Source organism: Debaryomyces hansenii (assembly GCF_000006445.2).
Source record: "Debaryomyces hansenii CBS767 chromosome F complete sequence".
NCBI lineage: Eukaryota > Fungi > Ascomycota > Pichiomycetes > Serinales > Debaryomycetaceae > Debaryomyces > Debaryomyces hansenii.
The window spans coordinates 487,410-512,819 of NC_006048.2; the positions used below are offsets into that span (position 1 = coordinate 487,410).

A 25,410-nucleotide genomic window follows, 5' to 3' on the forward strand; every position below is an offset into this window, starting at 1 on the left:
GAAATTTTAATGTATAATAATAGGTATTCCCATCAGATATTACTACCACCGTATGTCAGATAAAGAAGCAGGCGTTGCCAGCTCATTGGGCTCTAATTCTCCTATTAATAAGGATGAAGTAGACGTGAAAAATACAGAAGAACATTCAAAACAAGAATCCAAATCCGATATTAACAAGCCACCGCTCAAGAAGATTAAAGCAGATGATGGTATAGATATATCGGATTCTTTTTCTAGAAGAGAGAACAAAGGCAATAATAAGGTTATATCTTCGGTATACAACGATGAAAATAAAAAGACTCCAGCGTGGATGAAGAGTAAGACAACTGATAAGTATGATAAATATGGTTCAAGATCTACACCGATTGCAACGCCGACTGCTCCAGTTAATAACCCAGATGAAAGGTATTCCAAATATATGACTAACTCTGTCAATTCGAATGATAGAGTAAGAAGGCCACCTACTGAAACGACATCTAGTCAATATGATAAGAAGCGAGCACACGATGAAGCTGAAGATGATGTCGTAGCTCCGTACAGTAATCTCGCAGTTGCGAATCCATCATCGAATTTATATCAAACCTTTCAAAGTCATATAAACAATAGAGAAGGCAAAGACATCAACAGTATCGTTAGGTCACATTATAATCAAAGGACTCAACAATCAAAATTTCAAGGATCTAGAACGAAATCACCCATTTACAAATTAAGAAACTTCAATAATGCTATTAAATATATCTTATTGGGTAATTGGGTTAAGCCCAATCCAGACTCCAACCGCCCAACTGTCATACTTGATTTATGCTGCGGTAAAGGAGGAGACTTAAATAAATGTGAATTCGTTTCGGTCGATCAGTATATTGGAATTGACATATCAGATGCATCGATTAAGGAAGCATTTTCGAGATATTCAAGAAATAAGGCTCGTTTTATTCCACAAACAGCCGAAAGTAAGAAGGAAAGAGATACCAGAAGGTATAATTTCGAAGCATGCTTTGCTACTGGTGACTGTTTCAGCAGTAGTATACCTGAAATTTTGGAGCCAAATTTTCCTGGGATAATAGACGGCTTGTTTCCTGTAGATTGTGTTTCTTTACAATTTGCAATGCACTATGCCTTTGAGACAGAAGAGAAGGTGCATCAACTATTGACAAACGTGACCAAGTCGTTAAGGGCCGGTGGTACGCTTATTGGCACTATTCCGTCATCAGACTTTATTAGAGATAAAATAGTGAATCGTGCTTTTATTGATCAAGAAAATAGAAAGTTTGGTAATGATTTATACTCGGTTACTTTCCATAAAGATCCGCCAGATGAAGGTGTCTTCCGACCACCTTTTGGTAATGGATATAATTATAGTTTAAAGGATGCGATCGACGATGTTCCAGAATATGTTGTTCCTTTTGAAGTCTTCCGTGGCTTATGTGAAGAATATGGCTTGGTCTTAAAATATAAGAAAAACTTTATTGACATTTTTAACCAAGAAATACCGAAATATTTCTCCAAATTAAATAAAAATTTAATCGAGGGAATGAAGAGATCGGATGGAAAATATGGAGCTGAAGGACTTGAAAAAGAAGCTGTAGGCTTCTATATAGGTTTTGTATTTGAAAAACTTGGTAATTGAAGCTCAGAAATCAACAATAAATAAATATTATATAATATATATATATATATTGCTAAATATATACCTCAAAGTATTGTTTTGTCTGATTGTATAGATTTATCAGTATCAATCATCTCGCAGATTTATATAATTTGTTAGATTTTGTAATTAAATGCATTTATTCGAATTAAATTTTTAAAAAAATAATAATTAGTTTGAATTAATGTTTTAACAATATATGGGACAATTAAATACTATCATGAGTATATTTATCTATATAATCAAGTTTATCATTTTGTTTCGACGATATACCCGTTGACTGCTTTTATTGCAAAAAATGGTTCTCGAAAACATATACTGCATATTGTTATAAGATTAATCTTAGGGAGCAAAAAATGGTCAACTCAAAACTTATGCATTGTCCGATGCAAATCTTCATATAGCTTGAGAAAGCATGGCGAAAAAGAACAATAAGAAAGCTACCAAGAAGAATGAGGTAGCGAAGAAGGATATTGATATGAAAAAACCGGATACGAAGGCTGTAGAGGAAGGTGAATCACAAGAAACAGATAGAGAGGAAAGCACAGTCGACGAGACAGCGATCGAAGATCCAATAATTTCTGAAGACGTTTCTAACATAGAACCTGATACTGAACAGAATAATGAAGTAGGAATAGATCACGAACAAGATATACCGGCGGTTGTTGTATCAGAATCAAATCCAACCGATACTGTAGTTGATTCTGAAGAAGCCCGACAAGCTTCAATTGCAACCACTGATACTCCTCCTAAAACGAAGAAAAGATTAACATTACTGGAGAGATTGGCATTAGCAGCAAAGGGAAAAAAACAGAGATCATCTACTCCTACACCGACGTCATCAGCTGCTGGAACTCCTCCAGCTACTGGTTCCGATGAACCAAAGAACGTAATCATAAAAGAGGAAAACGACCCATTAGCTGAGAATAAAGTTACCATAAAAGACGAAGAAAAGGTAGGTAAAACTGGACTGGAAAGTGAGCTCGCATCAGACGGTAAATACCGGGATGAACTTAAACAACTAGCGGCCGAAATAGAGAATTTGAAAGCTAATAATTCCGAGTTATCTGAAGAAAATAAACAATTGAAGTCACAATCGTCTAAACCTGGAAATATTAATAAAGAGACAATCCAATTGAAAGAACAGTTGGCATCTAAAGATGAAACAATTGAACAACTAATGAAAGAGGGACAAGTTTTATCCGTAAAGGAATTAAAGCTAAACGAAAGTATTAAAAAATTAAAGGCATCAAATAATGATTTAGAGCAATCATTGAATGATTATTCAAAAAAGAATGAGCAAGTATTACTTAAATTGAATGAGCAAGAAGACTTCCTAAAAAAGCATAAATTCAAGTCCATTAATCAATTGATTGACGATTACAATGACATTTCTAAAAAACTATCTCAATCTAATGATGATTTAGAGAAAGAAAAGCAACTAGATTGGGAGGGAAAATATAAGGAACAACAAAGACTTTACGAAACTGAGTCCTCTGAAAGAAAACAGTCTATAAAAAAATTGAATGAACTCAAAATTCAATTTGACATGTCAAAGAAGCAAAATTCTCTTGAATTGGAATCAAAAAATACCACTATTAATGACTTGAAAAGAAGTATAAGCAGTATAAGAGATGAGAATTCAAAGGAGATTTATCGTCTAGAAAACAAAATTGAGTCTTTAAGAGTCGAAAATGAGCGTTCTCCTGGCAGTTTGAGCGGCAATAAAGATTACAATAATTGTGAAAGAAATGACACTGATACCATTCTGAATCCTAAACAAATAGACTATGAAGAATTTGTTAAATTGTCAAATAACCATCATAGTTTGCAACAACAGTATTTATCTTCACAAGAAAATTGGAAATTAATCGAATCAAATCTATTGAATAAGATAGATGTATTGACCTCATCTGTGGATTCTTTGAAAAAGTCTAAATCGAAGTCAATGAATGAAATTCAAAAGCTTCAAAACAGTTTACAAAGAAAAATGGAAGAATATGATCAATTGATTGAAAAGTTTGACGAATTGACAAATGAAAAAGAAGAAATTGTTTTTCAAAACCAAGTTAAAGATACTGATTATCAAGAATTACAAGAGAAATTTGATAAATTTCAGCAAATTTACAATACTGACCGCCAAAACCTTAATTCTAAAATTAAGCAGTTGACAGAGTCATTAGAAAAATCGAAGAATAATAGTAACACTAGTTTGGGTCCATTTGAACAAACTTCCCCAAACAGGCAAAATTTAAACGGTTTGCATCTTAACCTTGAACCTCCAAAACTTATGAAACACCATTCATCAAATAGTATTAATGACGCATCGTACAATAATTCTGGATGGCCAGATATAAAATTTGGTGAATCTTCAACCACACCAGCTGTTTCGAGAGAATACTCCGCAGTATTTATGAACCGGTCGCATAATAATTCTCTGGCTTCCTTAATGGACAATGTCGATACGGCGACTGAGCTAGCCAATGATAACTATTCCTTCAATTCCAAATACCCAAGTCATATGGGTAATGGTAGCATATCGGGTATCATTCCAACATCTGGTAATAATAATATTCAATTGATAAACAAAATGAGTTCAAATATAAGGAGATTGGAAATTGAATTAAGTACTATGAAAGATGAAAATACTCAGTTGTCTTTGGATAAAGAACAAGCTCAGCAGGAAATATTAAAGCAATTTAAATTAATGGAAGAAGTCAATAGTCTCAAGAAACAAATAACTACATTGCAAACTGAAATAGATCAGAAGTCGAGGCAAGAAGAAACAATGCTAGAATTAATCGGGGAAAAATCCGAGCAAGTTGAGGAATTAAGAGCTGACGTTCAAGATTTGAAAGATCTATGCAAATTGCAAGTCCAACAAATGATTGAGATTCAAGAATCAAAGTAAATTAATAGCCTTTTTGTATATAGGTATCTATCTAGAATACAGAGTCGTGTAAATTAAAAAAAGAAAATCTGCGCACCAAAATTTTTATGAGAAGAGCAGAGAAGAGATATAGATTTAGTATTGAAGAATAACATTACATACATTCTAACTATACCTACTCGCAAGATGAGTGATCTCAGAAGATGTTTAGATGATAGCAATTTGTATTTCACCAATATAATCTCGAAGAATGGTAGAAATGAGGTACAGATATTCCCTATAAATAAAAAGGCATCGGAATCAATCATATTGGATTCATTAATTGTCAAAATCGAATTACAGGCAGATGAAATCGTTACATCATGTTGTTGGATAAACAATTCTGGAATAAATAATTCTGAAAGAGCAAAGAAAAGAGGTAAAAGAAGACAATCATCATCAGAGTCTGATTTAGATGAAGCTACATCAGATAATAAGAATTTAGCAGTTGCCTTAGAAAATGGTGATATATTGATCTTATCACCACTCCACAATGACATTATCGATAGAATATCCTACGGGCATAAGATCATCAGTTTGACTCCCTCATTAATTCATGACTCGGTCTGGGGGGTTTTAGAAGAAAGTAGGTCAATAGTTGAGATTTCTTTGGCACAAAGTAAAGAGGTGAAGAATTTTAAATTTAAGGAAGATGAACAAATACAATCAGCAAAAACTATTAGGCAGACAGGTGGGTCTTCTAGATCTCAACACATATTAATAGGATCCAATAATTTATACTTAGTTGACCCATCAAAACCTAAAAAGTCATTGTTGACTACGTTCCCACAAATTTCTGAAGCTTCCCCTATTAGTATTATTGAACAATCACGTCTCAAAGAAAACTTGGTAGTTGTGGTAAGAGAAAACGAGAATCAGATTTATTTGTACAATACTTCAGATTCTGCCAAATTTAGTACTTTTAAAACTTCTACAAGTCAAATATATGGTGTACAATTAATTGCAAATACTGATATGACTGAAGAACTTTTAATGGCAGTCACATCAGAAGGTGTTGAAGTATTCAAAATTGATTTCGATTCGAATCACCAAGAACAAATCCCAACCTGCTTAATTAAGACAAATTTTCATGATTCGATAGACAATATAATTTTCATGGATGTCTTTTTAAGAGAAAAACAGAGTTTAATTGGAGTTTGGTATAATGGTAATGAGCCTAAGTTCGAGAATATTAATTGGAATTTCAACTCAGCGGGTGAAATACAAGTTTCCATTGATTATAACGAGAAAGTCAATGGCGTGGTTGATAATAGAATAGATGATATTGAATTTCCTGAGACCACTAAAATAAATAACCTTGCGGTTAATAAATTGTATAAAGACTTGGTTAAGTTATTGAACGTTTCAAAGAAAACCACAGAAGAAAAGATTATTAGATTATGTTCATCTAACAACAATGATGATAACATCAAAGAAACGATTAAGCTTTTTTCTACATCTGAGTCTTCATCAGCTTTGATTACAAAATTATTTGAGATTATCAGCAAAGAGGTCGCATCGCAACCCTCTAAAAATTCTGCGTTGTCTGTTTGGTTGAAATGGCTTTTGCTAGTACATGGTGGATTTATTGCCAAACAACCAGATCAGCACGACAACCTTAAAACATTGCAAACAGGATTAACTGAAGGCATGAAATTAATGCCTCGATTATTAGGATTGCAAGGTAGATTACAATTATTGAAATCTCAAACACAATTGAGAGATAATCTTAATAACATGAGTATCGAATCTGATGACGAAGAAGATAAAGAACTGACCGATATTATGGTTAATAATGATGACTCAGAAAATATCACTATTGCAAATGGTGAGAGTGATGATTTTGAAGAAGCTGATGTAGCCTCATTTGCTATTGATGCGGAAGCTGATGACGAAGACGAAGACAAAGACGAAGAAGAAGCAGAGGAAGAAGACTAAGATCCATAGAAGTATTTTCATAATCGAGTTTTGTACACTATATCAGAATACCTGGTTCTAATACATACCTAAGCATAATATAGATAATTACTCTGTAAGAAATGTAATAGTTTGATTTGTAAGTATCATGTAGGTAATAAATAATAGGAATTAATAGAAATCAATCGCAATAATAAGAGCAGTATGTTTTCGCTATATAATTTTTGTTTAGCTAACTTGAAGATTGATGCGCGGGTAGTTTAGTGGTAAAATCCAGCGTTCCCATTGCTGGGCCCCGGGTTCGATTCCCGGCTCGCGCAATTTTTTTTTCGAAAAAATCATTACAAGTTTGTGTAATAAGTTTTTTTCAGCTAGAAGGATTTTATTTGACAAATGGACATATAGTCAAATAGATCTTTCTAATTGTTAACGACGAAAACTACGAAGACCGAAAAACTATAGACTCAGAACACTGTCGATATATTAATTATGGATGCAAATTTATTGTTAGAGTGCTTTTCAGCTACGTTGCAATCCGATCAATCAGTGAGGCATCAAGCTGAATTGCAACTTCGCCAATTAGTCTTAACACCAGGATTTTTGGGTGGTTGTCTTGATATTATATCATCGAATAATCCAGCGGTAAGTCTTCCTATCAAGAAAGCTGCAGCTGTATTTTTCAAGAATCGAGTTGTTAAATATTGGGGAAGTGAAAAACAGAATAAGATTGACAATGATGAGAAGCCCGGTATAAGGGATCGTATTTTACCCGTATTAATTGAAAGTGACTATAACACTAAGCAACAGTTGATACCAGTATTGAGAGTTTTGATTTCGTATGACTTTCCTAATAATTGGAAAGACCTTTTAGAGACAACAGGCGCTCTTTTACAGCAAGTACCGGTTGGGGCCACCAAAGACGAAGATTTTTCACAGTTGTATACTGGATTATTATGTTTTAGTGAAATATCTAGAAAATTCAGATGGGTTTCCAATAGTGATAGAGAGCGTGAATTGGATGCAATCATTGTACAGGTTTTTCCACATTTATTAAACATCGGAAACTCTATAATTGCCAATTCTGAGAATATGACTGAGTTGACAGCAGAAATATTAAAGCTAATCCTCAAAGTTTATAAATTTGTGACATATTTCGATTTGCCAGTTGTCTTACAAACTAGAGAATCATTGATTGCTTGGGGTGAATTTCATGGATCAATTGTCAATATGAATACACCAACTTATGTATTGAGTTCTACCTTAAGTGAACAGGAAAAATCATTTTTGCAAATTTCAAAATGTTATAAATGGGCAGTTGCTAATTTATACCGTATCTTTACAAGGTATGCATCAAAAAGTTTATCTAAAAAATTTGCATACACAGACTTTCAGAAAATGTTTTGTGATGATTTCATACCTCATTTAATAACTAACTTCTTATCAATCATAGAACAGTGGTGTTCAAAAAAAAGATGGCTAAGTCTATCATGCATTTATTATTTATTACAGTTTTTAAGTCACTGTGTTACGCAAAAGCCAACATGGGTATTAATCAAGCCTTACTTTGAAAACTTGGTATCTCATTTAATCTATCCATTATTATGCCCATCCGACCATGTGTTAGAAATTTTTGAAACCGATCCCCATGAGTACATACACTCTAATTTTGACATATATGATGAGTTTGATACGCCTGATGTCGCGGCACTTGGGTTGTTAGTTACTTTTGTTGATAAACGGAAAAAGACAACGTTGGAACCAATTATAAAATTTGTATATAATCAATTAACTGATTTGCAGCAGCAGCCAGAAACACTTGAGGTTGCTAAGAAGAGAGAAGGTGCATTGAGGTTAATGGGAGGGATATCTCACTACGTTGTCATACCACATTCGCCATATTACTCTCAGATGGAACAATTTTTGACGGCGTTAGTTTTTCCTAATCTTTCTTCTAAGTTTGATTTCTTAAAGGCAAGAACGTTGGAAGTATCTCTGAAATTTGCTGATTTGAACTTTGAGAATAAAGACAATTTGTCAGTATTATTCCATGGAATACTAAACAATTTCAGCACATCTAATGAAGAATCAAGTTTACCAGTTGATTTTGAATGTGCCTTGGTTATTCAGGCATACATTCATTTGCCAGAGTTTCAGGAAGCATTATCGACTATTATATTACCTACAATGTCAAAGTTATTGGACTTGTCTAATCAAATTGATAATGATGCAATTTCAGCAGTAATGCAGGAATGTGTTGAGAATTTCTCTGAGCAATTACAACCATTTGGAGTTGATTTAATGGCAAAATTGGTTGAGCAGTTTATGAGATTGGCAGTTGATATCAATGAAGCATCAAAAGTAGATGTGGACGAATTCGATGGAGAATATGAAGATCAGACAGATAAAATTATGGCAGCAGTAGGCTTGTTAAATACAATGATTACAGTTCTTTTATCATTCGAAAATTCCCGGGAGATTTGTGCTAAATTGGAAGAAGTATTTTCTCCAGTTATTGAATTTGTCTTGATTAATAAGATAGATGATTTTTTAACTGAAGTAGGTGAATTGATGGAAAATTCAACCTTCCTTTCAAGATCTATTAGCCCAATTATGTGGAAGAATTTTACGTATCTTTACCAATCATTCACAGATGGTATAGCATTGATGTACACGGAAGAGTTAAGCCAGTGTTTACAGAACTTTTTGATTTATGGGCAAGAAGACCTTATGAAATCACCACAGTTAGTAGAAAATTTCTACAATATTTTCAACATTATAATCGAGAGTGAAGATGCACAAGTAGGGTTCAACGACATCGTGCTTGCTTGTGAATTAGCTCAAACATTCATATTGATGTTGCAAACTCAGGCACAAGCGTACATTCCGAACTTGGTCAACAGCGTCTTGAAGATCTCACAAAGCATGCAACAAGATGAACAGCACGTCAAGTCCAGTTCATTTAATATCACCATCCAGAACGTTATCATTGCAGCAATGGTGCATGACTCAAATGCCACGTTAATGAACTTGCAAAACCATCACCAATTGGTACCATTTTTCGTTGAATGGTTCAAAACAATTTCCATTTTGAAACGTGTGTATGACTTGAAGTTATCGACACTTGGATTGATCAGTTTAATGGATAACAACGAAGCGTTGAATCTTTTGGGTAACGATATAGTCGCTCAAATCGGGTCGAAGCTCGCCTCCATCATGAAGACGTTGCCCAAAGCGATCGAAAACTTGGAACACAAAAGAAAGAACTTCAGTGAGTCTGAGTTTACTTCGGACCAACCCTACGACGATGCATGGGAAAACCACAATGACTACGACGATGACGACGATGATGTTACTGGTGCACAGGACCTCACCCACGAACCAGAAGCCAGCACTACCGAGTACTTGGACTTTTTGCAGCAAGAAAACGTCAAGTTAAAGAACTCCGGTTTTTTCGACGAAGAAGACCTAGAATTGATAGAGGACCCTCTAGCTGCATCTCCATTAGACAGTTTGAATGTATTCCAAATCTTCAAACAGTTCAGTCAAAGATTGCATGCCAACGATAATGCCAAATATAGCATAATCTTTGGCTCATTGGACGTCTCGGATCAGAAGATATTCACAGATATATTTGAAGTGGTTAACTAGACATCTTTTTGAGCACCATGTGTAACTAGAATCAGCAGATAAGGCATACATAGATGTATATTAGTTAGTCAGCTGTATATGAATAGCCCATGTATGTTTTAACTATGCTTCCGTGGCCACGCAAATAACCATTCTATTTTAAGTCACGCCGTAAGCGAGCAAGATATCTCCCATTAAGGACTAATATCACGATAGACAACGAAACTACCATCTTTGGGTTAGTCTATTCAGCCTGTTGCATATTCGGGCTCCAAGTAGTGAATCTGCTACCCTTCAAACGTTGGTCCCGCGCTCGGTCGCATATACCATGTCCCGTAAACGTGATCGACTGCGACCTTAAGCTCATTTTTCCATCGTAATTCCGAAAGGAGAATCGTATTAGCTCAACATTAGCTGTTATCGGCCATATACCGGGTCTACTATATAACCTCTATAATATACATATAGATCGTAGTAGATATCATAGTATACGTAGCATATGGCAAAACATACCATGCGTAGTGTAGTATCCGCAGACTAAGACATATCAATAAAACTATCACATCATCGGTGCAATTATTTTCGTTATGGTCGTATTCACTACTCTTTAAGGTAGCCGTATAAAGGTCTCTGACTAATTTTATCCTTTCTGGTTTATTTACAGCTGTATTTGAAGTTATATATACTATTGTACTCTTTGTAACTAGTATTGCGTCTTGTAGCTACGATTGTAGCTACTATTGTAGATCTTATTCGATTATTGTATGGATGTTTTACCCGTTGCTAATTGTGCATGTCTATATGCATACGGTACATTGAGCCAATCGAACCCCTTTAGGCCGTTTGTCTCGGTCCTGATACACGTGGACCGTTATGAAAATTTGCAGCCAATTAGTCCTGCACCTTATTCGGAAATTGGAACCACGTTTCGATGGGCTACTTCAGCATCCTATTATTCTAATTAGAGCGCCATGTGGCTATTATTAGAGTTCCGATAAACAGTTAGTGGGAAGGTCAAAATAGATAGCATGTGGGTCAATGCATGTTATTGAACCATGTGGCTTAAGAGATGCAGTATGTTTTTCTCAAAGTTTTTACCCTTATATAAGTAGTAGAATGGGCCATAATTAAGAATTTTGTTCCAGCATACAAATATTGAAGAAATACCAGACGTATATATTTTTCAACACAGTCCATCAAACGATATACTGATTTGTGTTGAATAAGTATCTATTGGAACTAGAATAGTGTTAATATAGCGAAAGCATAAAATACAAACATAAAGAAACCCATATGTTGATCAAAACCTTATTAGTGATTGCATTGCAATTTGTTAACTTGACATTAGGATTGAATATCTTGATGTCGTCAAAAAATTCATGGGTGTCAAAAAACACCCGTCATTTGTACGCTGGATTAAAGGCCGAGGGTCATAACGTCAAATTGATAGCACCTTTGAATAATAATGGGCATATCACTGAGGCGGGTCTTGCCAGTGAGAACAACGGAGCTTCTAAAAGAGAACAAGGAGAGCAAGAAGAAAAACGCGAGATCGTCAACGGAGGAGATTTCGGACACTTGTTGCCGGTGCACCAGAAGTACTACAAAACGATAAAAAAGTTGAACAACTTGCCACGCGGGGCCAAGAATGTGATATTAAAGAAAGACTTGGAAAACTCTGACGGCGGGTCTACTGAAACGGTCAGAAACAACTACTTTGGACAAGATCCATTGGACGAATCAGTCTGGTACGTGAATGCATCGCCATTGGAGTCCTTATTGATTGCGTTTGACGTGCTTTTGCCTCAATTTGAACCCGACTTCAAGCCTGACTTGGTCGTCTTGGGTCCTGATGAAGGATTATCATTGACTCCTTCAACATCTAGCCATCAGCCATTATTCCACGAAAACCATCCAAACTCGGATAACGTATTGGATTCGATGATGCGTTTAACTATGTTGAAGAAATTCCCTGTCATTGGTGTATCTACCGGTGATGACCACCACATTTATTTCCAAGACGAAACCTTTTTCAACATCCAACAAAACGTCTTATCCAAGCAATTGTTGAAAAAGAACGTCTTTACCAAAAACATAAAATTCATTAATGCTAGAGTGATTGACTTGATTAACAAATTAACGACATCAGAGCAAGGAATATTACCAGAGAATGTGGCCTTGAATGTCAACTTTCCATCCATCAACCACGATGTCTCCCATTGTACTACATCATGGAAAAACAAAAACAACAATGACCCAACTTTTAAACAAGTTGTCTACGACAAAAAATACGATCACTCCAAGCATAATATATTACCAAAGTACGAATTGGTCAACGATACTATTCATATCGTTGGTGAATACAGAGTGAAGATTGATGAAGATGCCGAACAACAGACCTTTGTTGATAAGAAATCTTATTACTATTCGCATATTCTGAGACGTTCCAGTTCCACAGATTCCACCACTGAACCTAGCGGAGTTAGTCAAGACTACTCTGACAACGATGATATCAACCAAATCATGAGTAACATCGACGAATTAAATGTATTGAAGAACTGTGGTATCAGTGTCAGTGTCAATCACTTGATAAAAGGTCATGGATTGGGCAAAGATTTCTTTGATCTTGAATCGTTATTCAACTGAGTCTCACCTGCATATTTTCATTCATAATTCGCTGTTTATTTTTAATATGGGTTTTAAAACAGGCTTTTAGAACTCCTTTCGATAAACCTTCGATACCTTGTATAGTATAAACTTTAAATTAATCTTTAATAAAACATAGATAATAGATTAATCCATTGATAACCGATAACATGTCAGTATGGCTTGTAGATTTTGACTCACTTAGTCACGTGAAATTTACTGATAACCATAGTTGATAACTGGATATGAAAAAGTGTAGGTTAAAAAAGAAAATTTATATATATATATAGAGTTAGACGACGATAGATCACTTAGCATACAATGGCGCCAACATTATTGCCAAAGGTGTCCATAGGGTCATCGACTTTTTCGAGAATGCCTTTGTTAGAAAGAAGAAAATATCATAAATTAGGGACATTATCATGTATGTCTCTAATTGTGAATAAAATGATAGGTACGGGGATTTTCCTGACGCCAGCTATAATATTTCAATACTGTCAGGGGAACGTTGGATTATATTTGTTCTTATGGTTGGTAGGAGGAATAATTATTTTCAGTGGATTAGTGATATTCTTGGAGTTTGCATTAAATTTACCATTCACAAATGGAGGAGAAAAGAACTACTTGTTAAGGGTGTTTCGTAAACCGAAGGGTCTAATGGGATGTATTTATTCCTTTCAAATGGTTTTACTAGGATTCAGTTCTGGTAATGCTTTTGCTTTTGGAAAATATGTATTATTCGCCGTGAATGGAGAGGAAATTAAAGAAGAGGAGTGGAGTGTTAAGATCATAGGGGTATTATGTATAAGTTTTTGCATTTTTTTACATATAAAGTTTCCAAATCAAGGTACTTCATTATTTAATCTATTAGGAGTATTCAAGATATTCATATTGGTCCTAATTATTGCAATAGGTTTACTTGTCTCGGTTGATATAATAAAGTTACCTACCACTGTTGATAATTTCTCAAATTTGTTTGAATCTACGACCAAAAAAGATAATAACTATTATTCAATTTCGGTAGCTCTATTAGAAATCATCTATTCATTTAAGGGTTGGGAAAATGCTAATTACGTATTACTGGAAGTCTCAGATCCTTACCATGTTCTTACGATTGCTGCCCCATCCGCTGTTGTTATAACAACAATTTTATACTTTTTGGTTATTATATCCTATCTAATTGTGATTCCTAAACAAGAGTTATTAGATAGTGGGGTGTTGGTAGCAGGAATATTTTTCAATAAGGTTTTTGGCGAAAGCATCACATCAAGGATTTTACCAATTATAATTTCTTCTTCTAACCTTGGAAATGTAATGGTGGTATCATTTGCTCATGCTCATGTTAATCAAGAGCTTGCGAGAAACAATTACTTACCTTTTTCCAAATATTTTGAAGATATAAATAATTCGTTATTATTGCATTGGTTTATTACTGTTATCATTATGGTTGCACCTCCATCATCAGAAATATATGAGTTTGTTGTTAATTTATATATATACCCTGGTACATGGATCAACTTGTTAATAACAATTGGGTTAATTTATTTGCATTTGAATAGCAGAGGTGAGAAATGGGGAAAACACAATACTGGAAATGGATTAGAAACCAATTCAGCTAATAACAGTATCTATGATGACAACGACAATTTAATTCTTCAATTGAATGATGACAGCTATACAGAATTTGACTCCTTAATATCAGTAGAAAATGATAATGATACGTCTAAGTTTTCTGCTCCTATTATATGCATTGTTATATTTTTATTCTCTAACATATTTTTAGCGGTGTTTCCATTCTTCCCACCACCATCAGATTCATCGTCATCTCAGCTGATAATACCGTACTGGTGCTTTCCTGTCGTAGGTACATCAGTTTTACTACTGGGTGTAGCTTGGTTTTACATCCGAAGATGGTTCCATACTTGGAGATACGACAAATATAAAATTGGTGAACCTAATGTTAAGTACGAGGATGATTATTCTACAAATTAAACAATTTTACCGATCCAAGTGTTCCAAACTAATATACATACTGCTATAGGTTTTCTGGGTCACTGCTGAATTAATAATAAGGATTTCACGTACTGACATACCTATATTCTTAGAACACATAGAAAAGTACAATATGGGAGAGCAGATAAAAAGATTATTAATATATAAAGATCATTCAAAAGACATGGATGAAATGATATGCGCAGTATATATCATTGTAGAAATGTAAGCAACGATTCAATAAATTGGTCCCCATATCTAAAGGAATTTTGCACCTAAAACTGGAGAACCGAGGATGAGATTTTTGAATCACGGAAAAATGATCAGTATAGATATCTAAAAAATACTTTTACTACTTGATCTTAGCATATACCCAATCAATATAAAACTTAATAAGGAAAGAAAATGGATGAATCCAGTACATCGCTAAGTAGTTCTATGTCTATGTCTTCGTCGCAACCGAGGCAGCTAATTGAAAGTAACTATAAGTTGGCATTAAAGTTCTTTATGAACAAGAATTTTAGTAAATCCTATGAAATAATTAAAAAATTATATCAAAATAGCTTCGGGCAGTTCGCTAGTGACATTATAAGTGAACAATTGTTCATTAAGATTTTAAATTTGTACTTGACAGAGATAGGGTTGTTCATAGATAAGGCTAACCAAGATACGAATTTTAATTTGGAAAGAAATGAAAGACAAGAAGTAATTACAACTTTGACTCAAGATCAAATATTAGACGAATTATACAAAATTTATAATGATGATATTAATGCAATACCCTCTGAAATATTGTACAACTTATTCCTTATCTACTACATTAATGGAGCTATAATTACAAATGCGGGAAATTTGAAATTAAAATTCGACAAACTTTATTATCAATTCGACTATAGTTCAAGACTAGAAGATGTTTATTTGAAGAAGCTAATCGACTTATACGTTTTCCAAGTCTTGCCAGACAACGAAAACTTTGATGATGCAAGCTCGATAGTCAGTGAAAACCCAATATTTCTGTCTCAAATTGAAGAATCATTGAGCCGCTTGAGTAACATAAGAGTCACCAAAGTTAAGAAACAACAGGAAGAAGAGGAAAAAGAAAAAGAAAAACAACAGAAATTAAATGAGAAGAAAAAGCGTGAACAACAAAATCAAAAAGAGCTAAAGGATAGACAAAACCTCACTTATAAATCCTTAAACCAAATAAAACAATCTTCGGGAAAAGTAGACTCATCAAAGAAGGATGATGGAACTGCTAGAGAATCAAATAGTGGTTATGATATTGCTTCTTTAAGACAAAAGGTATTATATTCTTTGAACTTCTCGAAGAATTACATTAAAACCAATTCTCCTCTAATCTTGTTAATTATCTTATTACTATTCATTTCATCAAGGTATTTAAAGGTAAGAAAAATTAACGTTATGGAAAGATTGAAACTGACCCTACAAATGGCATTTAAAATTAGTTATTTATGATGTACATATGTATATAACTTCACAAAAAGAGTGGAATTTCAATAGCGCTACCAACGGTCTTGACATCCTTATCACTATCCTTAGCGGATTCTATTTCCTTTTTGCGCTTCTTATTATTTCCATTCTTATCTTCCTCATAAATCGTTTCATTAATTTGTACATTATTGCTCGTAGCCAGCTTTGAATTATTACGGAACGAAGCATATGATAATATAGGTGGTTCATCTTTTTCGTTGCCAAGTTCTTCATATTCTTGAATATTTGTAGATTCGATATTAGGCATAGGAACCCTTTTAGGGTTTTTATCATTGTAATCCTTTATATATTCGTATGACTCGTCTTCAAAAATGTTGTTGAGGTGAAATCTTTCGAATTCTTCTGGTTCCTCGTTCTTATCAAATTTATCGACGATTGTCGTGGATTCTAGCATATTGAAAGTTATTAAAGTACCTGAGTAGTTTGTTAGTTGTGGATTTTTACAAAGTAATTGAATAGATAATATACCAGATAAATCTTTCATTATTTTGCATTTGATTGAAAGCTTCACTGCTTTGAAAATCTTACTGAAATTACCAAAATTATAACAGGAAATCAATGAAGTGTTTATAGGTTTCATTTCGGAGTCATCATGATCCATACCGTATATATTCAATTTCTCTAGTATAGTTTTCTCATTTGGAAATATTAATTTCAGATGACCAATTGGCCCTTTAGATATGAAATTAAATTGTTTATCCAAATATAATGGACCAGATTTTCGGCTTTTCTTTGAATTTTGTCTATTTGAGCCTAACTGTCTCATTTCATTCGAAATAAACATGAACAAGTCAATAGTATTTATCTGCTGCAAATCTTTAAGTAGATTCGTAAATACGTCACTTTTCAATATTACTTCAAATTGAATTTCACTGTGATTAATGACTAGGTTATACTGTTCTTCTTCCTCTTCTTCTTGACTGTTGGATACATCATAGGGATACGTCATATCAAGGTAAAACGTCAAGAACTCTATCTTTTCACTCATTAAGCTATCTTCGAATTCTATAACCAAGGGATATCCTTCACCGTTGTATGTTATATAACACACTTGATTATCTACAGAACCATTAGCTGTTACTGTATTACCATTATTTGCTGTAGCCTTTGTTTTGCTTTTTGACACGCTAGATGACGCTGCTGCAATAAATGCATCACTTATTAAGCTTATATCGACACCGAGTCTTAATTCTTCATTATTTTGCAGGGAACTGGTGTTATTTTCAGAATAAAAGTTATAAGTCCCAAATAAGGATGGATCAATAGATAACTGTACATTACATATATGGTTATATTCGGAGTATATTATTATACCATTTGTTGTTATTATCATCAACGCCTGGGAATTAATCGATGTTATCGATGAGAATACGTCTGCTAAATGTGATACTTGATTTGTTGATGCAGTAAACGTAAAAGGTGAACTACTAACGCCATTTCCAGAAGTTCCTGAAGATTTCTGGAAGTCTAATGATTCATCGGACATCAGGCATATATCTTGAAAGGATCAATTAGTATATCAAAATGATAAATACAGTTCTTGAAATGTTGCCATTTTTTACAAAACTTTTGTGCGCTATCAATTTTAAATAATCTATATGTAAATATTCAAGTCAACAAGAGAAATCTTAGAAATAAAGAACCTGAAAGCCATTTACCTAGAGAAGTCATTAAACTCAATAATAGTGTAGATGAAAGAAATATACGATGAAATTAAATAATGGGAATGAATAAACTTGATATATTCAATAAACAGAAATATAGTTGTCGATTCTATTCTTTTGGTTTTGAGCGATACATTCAGCAATCCATGTAATGTTTCTTATTTCTTGTTCTTTCGACCTTAACCAAGCCCAAATGGTAGATAAGGTGAATTGTTGGGTGAATGCATTTTTACAATATTGCATTTCGAGTAAGTAAAACCAATCTTCCAAATTTTTGGAGCCTCCAGAGTTGGAATCTGGTGCTTCAGAAAACAAGTCTTTATATTCACCAATGGAATCGACGATAGCCTTCAATTGTTCTACGTCATCGATTTCGGATAATTTAGAATGATAGGTTGGGTATAATCTCCCGTAGCTTGGGAATAAAGATAGTTTGTTTTCAGCAGTCAAATCTGGGTTATTTAACGAATTGAGTGAAATATTAATGACTCTCTTATCAGCTTCAAAATTCAACAAGTTCGTCATTATTTCTTTGTCTGGTGAAGTAAATTCGTCCTCGATAAAGTTGACAAATGCTTCTAAGTAATTCTTGTACAAACGATTTCTTATAATTTCAATATTCAAATCATCCAAGTCATCAGCCGTAAGACAATCCTTGAAGAACGGCGCCAACGGCGTATCAATCAAGACTGTATTATACAAGCTTTCGATATCTGTTGCGATTGATAATGTAGGCAACGTATCAAACCATCCTAATGGATGACATTTGGATAAGATCTCCGAACGGTCTCTTTCATGCAATGTTCCTGTGATCATCAATGATACATTATCTATCATATAGCCATAGCTGATAAAATCTAAAAATCTAATTAATTTACCTGATGCTTGTGATTTTAAATATTGGAATTGTTGGAACAATTTTTTGGACAAATTGTCTTGCATGATCGAAGTTGATAATGGTCCCGAATGAGATGCCAAAAAGTTACCATAGTCAGTAGCCGATAACTGTAATTTCAAGTCTTCTAAATTATCACATTGTGTTAAGTTAACATACTGATTATTACCTAAAAGACCACTTCTGTAACCCCTCACTACTCCCTCAACATAACCATAATCAACGTTGAAAAATATTCCTTCCATTCTATTTAATTGTTCTTATTTAGTTCAAGTTCCTGACTGATCAATTCATCCACTAGCTTCAATGAAAAGGGTCAATTATTTTGACCTTGTCGTGTCCCAGACATAAACTGTAAAATTGAAGGTTTGCATGTTTGAATAGATTCACTAGATCAGTAGGATATACTGGATTAAAACCGGAGAAACAGATACAATAAAGACGCTATAACGACAAGAATGTCAGGAATATTGTTGGACACACTCCTGGAGGATTTAGATCCAACTTTAGCGGAATTTCTTAAATCTAATTCCGAATTACGACAAATATCGGAGCAGTATTTGGTAGACTTATTGATTAATGATGATTTACTATGTACGGATACGTATACAACTACCAGTAAGAGTTCGAATACTGATGTTTCTAACGTAGAAGGTCAACCAAGGACCTTGACGGAGGAAATTGCAGAATTGGATCTGCAACAGAGAGAAATAAAAATGCAGCTAGCATCCATAACGAATAACAATAGAGATTTGATTATCGATATAAGCAAAGACTTGACTAGCATCCGAGAAGATGTCAATTCAGGGTTTGATAAAGAAATTAATTCGATGATAAAGATTTTGGATATGGAAAATTCTAATGGGGAGAAGTTTGAAATTCCAGAAAATGAAAGATTGAATAATACAATGATCACGTATAATTCGATATTATCGAACATTGATTCAGTTTTGGACTTACTTGAGCTTCCAACCCTCTGCAAAGTTTGTATATTACAAGGAAATTATCAGGAATCTTTAGAGATATCAATATTGGTCCAGACATTAGTCATTAGGTTCCCGAATTTAAAAATATTCCAGAATATACATTATCAAGTAGAACAAGAGTTGAAACTAATGGTAAAAGGTCTAATCAAACTACTCAATACAAACTTGAAACAAAACAATATATTAAAGATTTTCCAGATTTTGAATAAGCTCGATCTTTTGAATTATAATACTTCTTCTGCTATATCGTCTTCAGTAAATGTTACATCAAATAAGAAGTTGCAGAAGGACAAATTTTTAAAGATAGTATATCTTAATGCAAGATTCAAGTTCATTATAAATGAATTATCGAATTTGACTCCTTTACTAAAATTTAATAAGCTAACATACTTGAAAAGATATATTGAAATTTATAGAGAGTTCATTTTTAACTCATTATCAATTTATCACGCAATTTTTAACTTCTCACCAGCATCCAATGATATAGATATAAAACATGAAGAAGACAATTTGTTGATAAGTCAGTTTATCAAGAATTTGGCTTCCTTATTGGCCGAAGAATTAAAGAAATATTTACCTGAGCTTATTGCACCTAGCGAGAAGGATGATAATATTGACAAGCAGACGCAAAAAGACGGATTAATATTACAAATAATTTACCTTTGTCAATCATTGGCTAAGTATAATGTTGATTTCGAAAGCCTCATAACTTGGGAATTGTGTTATCGTAATAATTCAATACTTTCAGAGGAAGATTGGTTAAAGAATATGGCCAAAGTTAAGAAATTCAGAGCATAGTATATTTTTTGTAGCGAAATCTAAATATTAGGTTTATTATACATATAAATAATAAAATAGGTAAGAATTGAATAGAAAGTGATAAAATAATAAATAGATATTACAGATCAAATGAATTACCTCAATTCATTTAAACCAAATAAGAACCCCAACTCTTGTCTACCTAGCTTGCTAACAGATTTCATTCCCTTTTCATCGAGTGCACCGCTAATTATTTCTTTCTTCTCGTTCTGTAAAGTCATGATACGCCCTTCAACGCTACCTTCTGTTAAGATCCTATGTACACGAACATCTCTTTGCTGACCAATTCTATGAGCCCGATCCATTGCCTGTTCCTCAACATATGGATTCCAAAAAGGATCCATTATAATAACATGTGACGCACAGGTTAAGGTCAAACCAACATTACCAGCTCTCAATGAAATCAATAAAACTTTAGTAGATCCTTGGTAAAATTGCTTAATAGTACTATTTTTTTCATCAAGAGACATAGAACCATCATATCTCAAAAATGGGATTTTCTCATTAGCTAGAACAAGTTTCATCAAATCGAATAAACTTAAAAATTGTGAGAAAATGATGATTTTTTCATCTGGATAATTTTCCAAGACATCTTTTATCAAATGCATGCACTTCTCCATTTTAGCAGATGGCGTGAATCCCTTATTCTCTTGTATCAATTGACGTATCTTCTGCATGTTCGTTGTCTTACCATTAGAAGAATAGTTTATGTTATAAAATTCTGCAATTTTATCCCTATCATAGCCCTCCTGATGAATCATATGGAACATGTTATAATCAATTAGCTCATTTTCCTTGATTGACTTTGAACACGAGAAACAAGACGCGAGTCGGTTTCCTTCAGAGCCATCTCCAGTTTCAAACCTTTCGAAAAAGTTTTCAATACAATTATTACATATCATATGGCCACAACCAGAAAACAAAACAATGCTTTCATAACCCAAGACATCATAGCAGATAGGGCAAGTAAACAAATCTTCATCACTATTAGTATTAGATTCTCCCTCATTTTCGCCTTTTAGTAAATTCCCTTGATGTACCTCATTTCTAATTCTATTAATGGTATCTTCGTCAAACTTCTGAATGTTGACATACATTGATTTCCAATCTCTGGTAATTAAGGTCTTGGTAGCCTCAGATTCCGCGGCCTTCATTCTCCCCATTTCAACTAAGAAACTGTGACAACAAGCTTGCCTTAATCTTAATAATAAAGTTAAAATACTAGATGTCGAACCTAACTTTTCACTTGCCAATAAAGTTTTAGCTTTTTTCTGAATTCCTTGTTCTAGTTCTCTGTAGTATGTTAATTCCTCATCCTCCATTTGAACTGTATCTTCCGTGACAAGCTTGTCGGGTAAAGACAAAATAGGCTTTCCATCTATCAAAGAGTTCTTCGAGCGTCTTAATAAAATGGCTCTCAATAACGCCCTTAACTTTTGCATACTCTTCTTCTTGTCAAAATCATCATATCCAGAAGATTTAGATCTAATGGGCAAAACTATATCACTTCGGAATTTGCTTTCATCATTATAAGGTTTGATTCTTAAAAATCTCAAAATAGGATAAAGCTCTTCAACATTGTTTTGGATAGGTGTTCCTGATAGGCAAAAACGATGGATTCCCTTTATACAATACAGTGCTTTAGAAGCAATTGCACTTTTATTTTTTATATTCTGGGCTTCGTCTAGAATTATTCGATAGAAAACAGCATCAGTCGCAAAAAAAGGTGAAGTATAACTTGTTCCTCCCGCATCTAAATCAGGGATCACATTTTGGTTCCGACTAAGACGAGCTTCCTCTAACGGACCTTGGTAATGTTTCTTCCATTCAGATGATAATGTACCATATGAGGTTAGAACTACGTCATATTTTTTCAACGAATTGAATGTACGGAGATTTTTTTTCACTGAACCGTGATATATGGCTATTTTGATTTGAGCATTAGGTTTTATCTTAGATTCTATTTCAGCTGCCCATTGTCTCAACAAAGACACTGGCGCTATTACCAAATTTGTTTTACGATTATCGTCATCTGATTTATGGGCCATAATTAATGCAATCGTTTGCACGGTTTTTCCTAGACCCATATCGTCAGCCAAAATTCCACCTTTTGATTTAGATTCTTCCATTCTTAATAACCAGGCAAGACCCATTCTTTGGTGTTTTAATAACGTAATAGCCAATTCAGATGGAGTGAGTGATAATCCTTCTTCATCCAACTCCTCGTCGGGTCTTATATTATTTAATAAATTTTGGAGATGCTGTTGATCATTATCCGAATATACATTGGCCGAAAAACCAGGTATATTTCCAAATGGATTATTCATTATTGATTCATTTTCATAATCTGAATTATTTCTACCAGAATTATTGTTAAGAACAAATGGATTATCGATAATATTAACACCATTTCTATGTTTTCCATAATTATGGATACGTGATTTGGCATCTCGTATAGAAACAGTTAGCCATGATAGTTTAGAAGCAATACCGCTTAGAGAGGTGGCGGTTGCATCCTTGCTACGCCTAAAATTATGATATTCAGCGCCTTTGAATGAAATTTCATTTTTAAGAGACAAAATTGTATTCTCGTCTCTGTTTTCTTGGATCTCTTCTCTTTTTAAATGGCTTTGTAGCAAAGTTAGATGTTGCAATAATTCGTTAGCTTGTCTCAGACTTTTTGTAAAATCTGAGGTGAGTTGTTCATGTTTATATAGGAGCTCATCCTTTCGCCTTACATTCTCTTCTAGGGTTTCTTGTGCTCTTTGGAAGTTTAATTTTTCAACCTCCGGACCATCATCTTTCGTAAAATGTGGAACCGGAGCTGGGTTGTTATATGTAACATGCATTTCATTAGGATTTACGGCTGGTACTGAATAGTATGGGCCAGTATTGGCTGGTGCCTCATAGTTTCCCATATCTCTGGATGACCTGTTTGCATTTCTTTCGAATGATGATGTCTTGAACTTTCCTATACGCGACGCTTCTTCAGCGTCCAATATCATAATATCTCCATCTGAATCCATATCTTCATCTTCGCTACTGAGAATGATTACATCCTCTTGTGGATCTGCTTGCCTGGATTGGTATTGAATTGTATTATTGTTAGGAATAGATTGTGGATCTGCTTGCATGTATTGGTTTTGGATTAAATTATTCTTCGGTATTGATTGAGGCTCTGATTGCCTGGGATGGTTTTGGATAGTAGTATTGCTCAGCACTGACCGTGGTCCAAATACTGTCCGGTCCAATACGGCATTTGGAAGTGTCTTAGGATATAACTGGCGTTGTTGAATATGGTTTGAATTACCAATATGGCTTAAATCATTGCCTTGTTTTGACGGCGATCTAAACGGGCCGTTATTCAGGTACAAAGAGTCAAGTCTCTGTCGCTTAGGAGGCTGATTTATGTGTGTGGTGTTACTGTTGCTATTCGCTTGTCTCCAATCTTGGTTATTACCTCTTTCATGTATTTCGTGCCCATTAATTTGAATATCCTTAAGTGAAACATTTTCATCCACTTCTTCGTCATCATCAGAAGAAAGATTTATTATATTCTGCGATGGCTCATCAGATGCCATTATTATATATGGTTAGCACGCCTTATATTAAATACTTTATTTTGATTAAATTCTAAATTCTGATAGAGCGATTATCGCTAAAAAATCCGAGCGTTGTATTTACGATTAGTTCATCAGTATTTACACCTAATATTTATGTCGATTAAAGGGACAAATTTATACACGTTATAAGTTTATATAGTACAAATGATTAAGAAGAGACTGGCTCTTATTATGTGCTACGAGTATTAAATAATATTTCAAAGATAATCACCATTTTCCTCAAGAATCTTATCTAAACAAATTTCTAATTCTGTTACAAGTCTTTCATTATCTTCATCAAACGCTAATCCTCTTTGGTAATCCGCTCTAGCCGCTTCGTAATTACCCAAGAAGTAGTTGGCTACTCCTCTTCTCAAGAAGTTATCAGGTGTGCACATCATCATTCCAAGTAACATATCAGCGTCATTAAATGCACCTAAGTAGTTTTTAGTCTTTAAATAAGCATCCGCTCTACTCATAAGAAATAAGCTGAGCTCTTGCAAAGTGCCCTGGAATGCTTCGAATTTATGTCTTCTACATATCATGTCGATTCCAATGGTAAATTGTTTAGCAGATTCTTGGAACTTTCCCTGCTTGAATGCCTGAACACCTCCTTCGTACAATTTTCTGATCATCTTTGTCATGTCCTTATTAAAATTCTCCTGTGTTGGTGGTGCTGGTACATCGGCTCCATTAGCTATAAGCTCACTGGTCAACGTATTCAATTGATCAACTTCTAATTTGAGCGAAGGAACCAACTTCTCTGCCTCATCTGGTAAAGATATCTTTTTGGTCTTAGCGTCGTATCCTAATGCTACGTTCATTTTGCCTTGAAGATGAAAACTGGACTAAAGAAGTATTTACTATAGCGGCTTTGTTTGATAATTTGACACGTAGAAATTGAATGATTATGTAATACTTGAATCTACAAAAAAGTTGCAATCCATTTGTGGCTGCAATATGGTTGAATATCTTCAAATACGTTCTAGTCCAAGCTTATTTGTTGTTACAGAAGTAAATAATATAGTGCATTAGTGAGATTAGTTTATTTTAGTAATTTTGTTTGTAATTCTATGTTATAAATAATTGAATGAGAATATTAAAGACTCAACACTATTTTGAACATTAAAGTAAAACACATTTCTTGGTCCTAAAATCTTGAGTTGATGTATAGAC

General features: G+C 34.0%; 12 protein-coding genes and 1 non-coding gene across 13 annotated transcripts; 9 read left to right on the forward strand and 4 right to left on the reverse strand. All coding sequences in view use genetic code 12, as the record gives it.

Moving 5' to 3' along the window:
- Positions 1 to 52: 52 nt before the first annotated feature.
- Positions 53 to 1,627, forward strand: DEHA2F05434g (DEHA2F05434p; the record flags this gene model as incomplete). Its single annotated transcript, XM_460598.2, has 1 exon — positions 53 to 1,627. The coding sequence occupies one exon, from the start codon at positions 53 to 55 to the stop codon at positions 1,625 to 1,627; it is 1,575 nt and encodes a 524-aa protein (XP_460598.2).
- Positions 1,628 to 2,060: 433 nt separating this feature from the next.
- DEHA2F05456g (DEHA2F05456p) lies at positions 2,061 to 4,556 on the forward strand (the record flags this gene model as incomplete). Its single annotated transcript, XM_460599.1, has 1 exon — positions 2,061 to 4,556. One exon carries the CDS (start codon positions 2,061 to 2,063, stop codon positions 4,554 to 4,556), a length of 2,496 nt encoding a protein of 831 aa, XP_460599.2.
- A 165-nt stretch (positions 4,557 to 4,721) lies between these two features.
- DEHA2F05478g (DEHA2F05478p) lies at positions 4,722 to 6,512 on the forward strand (the record flags this gene model as incomplete). The annotated part of the gene is made up of 1 exon (XM_460600.1): positions 4,722 to 6,512. One exon carries the CDS (start codon positions 4,722 to 4,724, stop codon positions 6,510 to 6,512), a length of 1,791 nt encoding a protein of 596 aa, XP_460600.2.
- Positions 6,513 to 6,740: 228 nt separating this feature from the next.
- Positions 6,741 to 6,811, forward strand: DEHA2F05500r. The gene has a single exon. It is a non-coding gene; the product is annotated as a tRNA-Gly (tRNA).
- A 169-nt stretch (positions 6,812 to 6,980) lies between these two features.
- DEHA2F05522g (DEHA2F05522p) lies at positions 6,981 to 10,139 on the forward strand (the record flags this gene model as incomplete). The annotated part of the gene is made up of 1 exon (XM_002770705.1): positions 6,981 to 10,139. The coding sequence occupies one exon, from the start codon at positions 6,981 to 6,983 to the stop codon at positions 10,137 to 10,139; it is 3,159 nt and encodes a 1,052-aa protein (XP_002770751.1).
- A 1,272-nt stretch (positions 10,140 to 11,411) lies between these two features.
- Positions 11,412 to 12,764, forward strand: DEHA2F05544g (DEHA2F05544p; the record flags this gene model as incomplete). Its single annotated transcript, XM_460602.1, has 1 exon — positions 11,412 to 12,764. The coding sequence occupies one exon, from the start codon at positions 11,412 to 11,414 to the stop codon at positions 12,762 to 12,764; it is 1,353 nt and encodes a 450-aa protein (XP_460602.2).
- Positions 12,765 to 13,085: 321 nt separating this feature from the next.
- Positions 13,086 to 14,756, forward strand: DEHA2F05566g (DEHA2F05566p; the record flags this gene model as incomplete). The annotated part of the gene is made up of 1 exon (XM_460603.1): positions 13,086 to 14,756. One exon carries the CDS (start codon positions 13,086 to 13,088, stop codon positions 14,754 to 14,756), a length of 1,671 nt encoding a protein of 556 aa, XP_460603.2.
- A 405-nt stretch (positions 14,757 to 15,161) lies between these two features.
- DEHA2F05588g (DEHA2F05588p) lies at positions 15,162 to 16,232 on the forward strand (the record flags this gene model as incomplete). The annotated part of the gene is made up of 1 exon (XM_460604.1): positions 15,162 to 16,232. The coding sequence occupies one exon, from the start codon at positions 15,162 to 15,164 to the stop codon at positions 16,230 to 16,232; it is 1,071 nt and encodes a 356-aa protein (XP_460604.2).
- A 19-nt stretch (positions 16,233 to 16,251) lies between these two features.
- On the reverse strand, positions 16,252 to 17,754 carry DEHA2F05610g (DEHA2F05610p; the record flags this gene model as incomplete). Its single annotated transcript, XM_460605.1, has 1 exon — positions 16,252 to 17,754. The coding sequence occupies one exon, from the start codon at positions 17,752 to 17,754 to the stop codon at positions 16,252 to 16,254; it is 1,503 nt and encodes a 500-aa protein (XP_460605.2).
- A 259-nt stretch (positions 17,755 to 18,013) lies between these two features.
- DEHA2F05632g (DEHA2F05632p) lies at positions 18,014 to 19,072 on the reverse strand (the record flags this gene model as incomplete). Its single annotated transcript, XM_460606.1, has 1 exon — positions 18,014 to 19,072. The coding sequence occupies one exon, from the start codon at positions 19,070 to 19,072 to the stop codon at positions 18,014 to 18,016; it is 1,059 nt and encodes a 352-aa protein (XP_460606.1).
- A 213-nt stretch (positions 19,073 to 19,285) lies between these two features.
- On the forward strand, positions 19,286 to 20,611 carry DEHA2F05654g (DEHA2F05654p; the record flags this gene model as incomplete). Its single annotated transcript, XM_460607.1, has 1 exon — positions 19,286 to 20,611. The coding sequence occupies one exon, from the start codon at positions 19,286 to 19,288 to the stop codon at positions 20,609 to 20,611; it is 1,326 nt and encodes a 441-aa protein (XP_460607.2).
- A 116-nt stretch (positions 20,612 to 20,727) lies between these two features.
- DEHA2F05676g (DEHA2F05676p) lies at positions 20,728 to 24,213 on the reverse strand (the record flags this gene model as incomplete). The annotated part of the gene is made up of 1 exon (XM_460608.1): positions 20,728 to 24,213. One exon carries the CDS (start codon positions 24,211 to 24,213, stop codon positions 20,728 to 20,730), a length of 3,486 nt encoding a protein of 1,161 aa, XP_460608.2.
- A 239-nt stretch (positions 24,214 to 24,452) lies between these two features.
- Positions 24,453 to 25,058, reverse strand: DEHA2F05698g (DEHA2F05698p; the record flags this gene model as incomplete). Its single annotated transcript, XM_460609.1, has 1 exon — positions 24,453 to 25,058. The coding sequence occupies one exon, from the start codon at positions 25,056 to 25,058 to the stop codon at positions 24,453 to 24,455; it is 606 nt and encodes a 201-aa protein (XP_460609.1).
- Between the last annotated feature and the right edge of the window lie 352 nt (positions 25,059 to 25,410).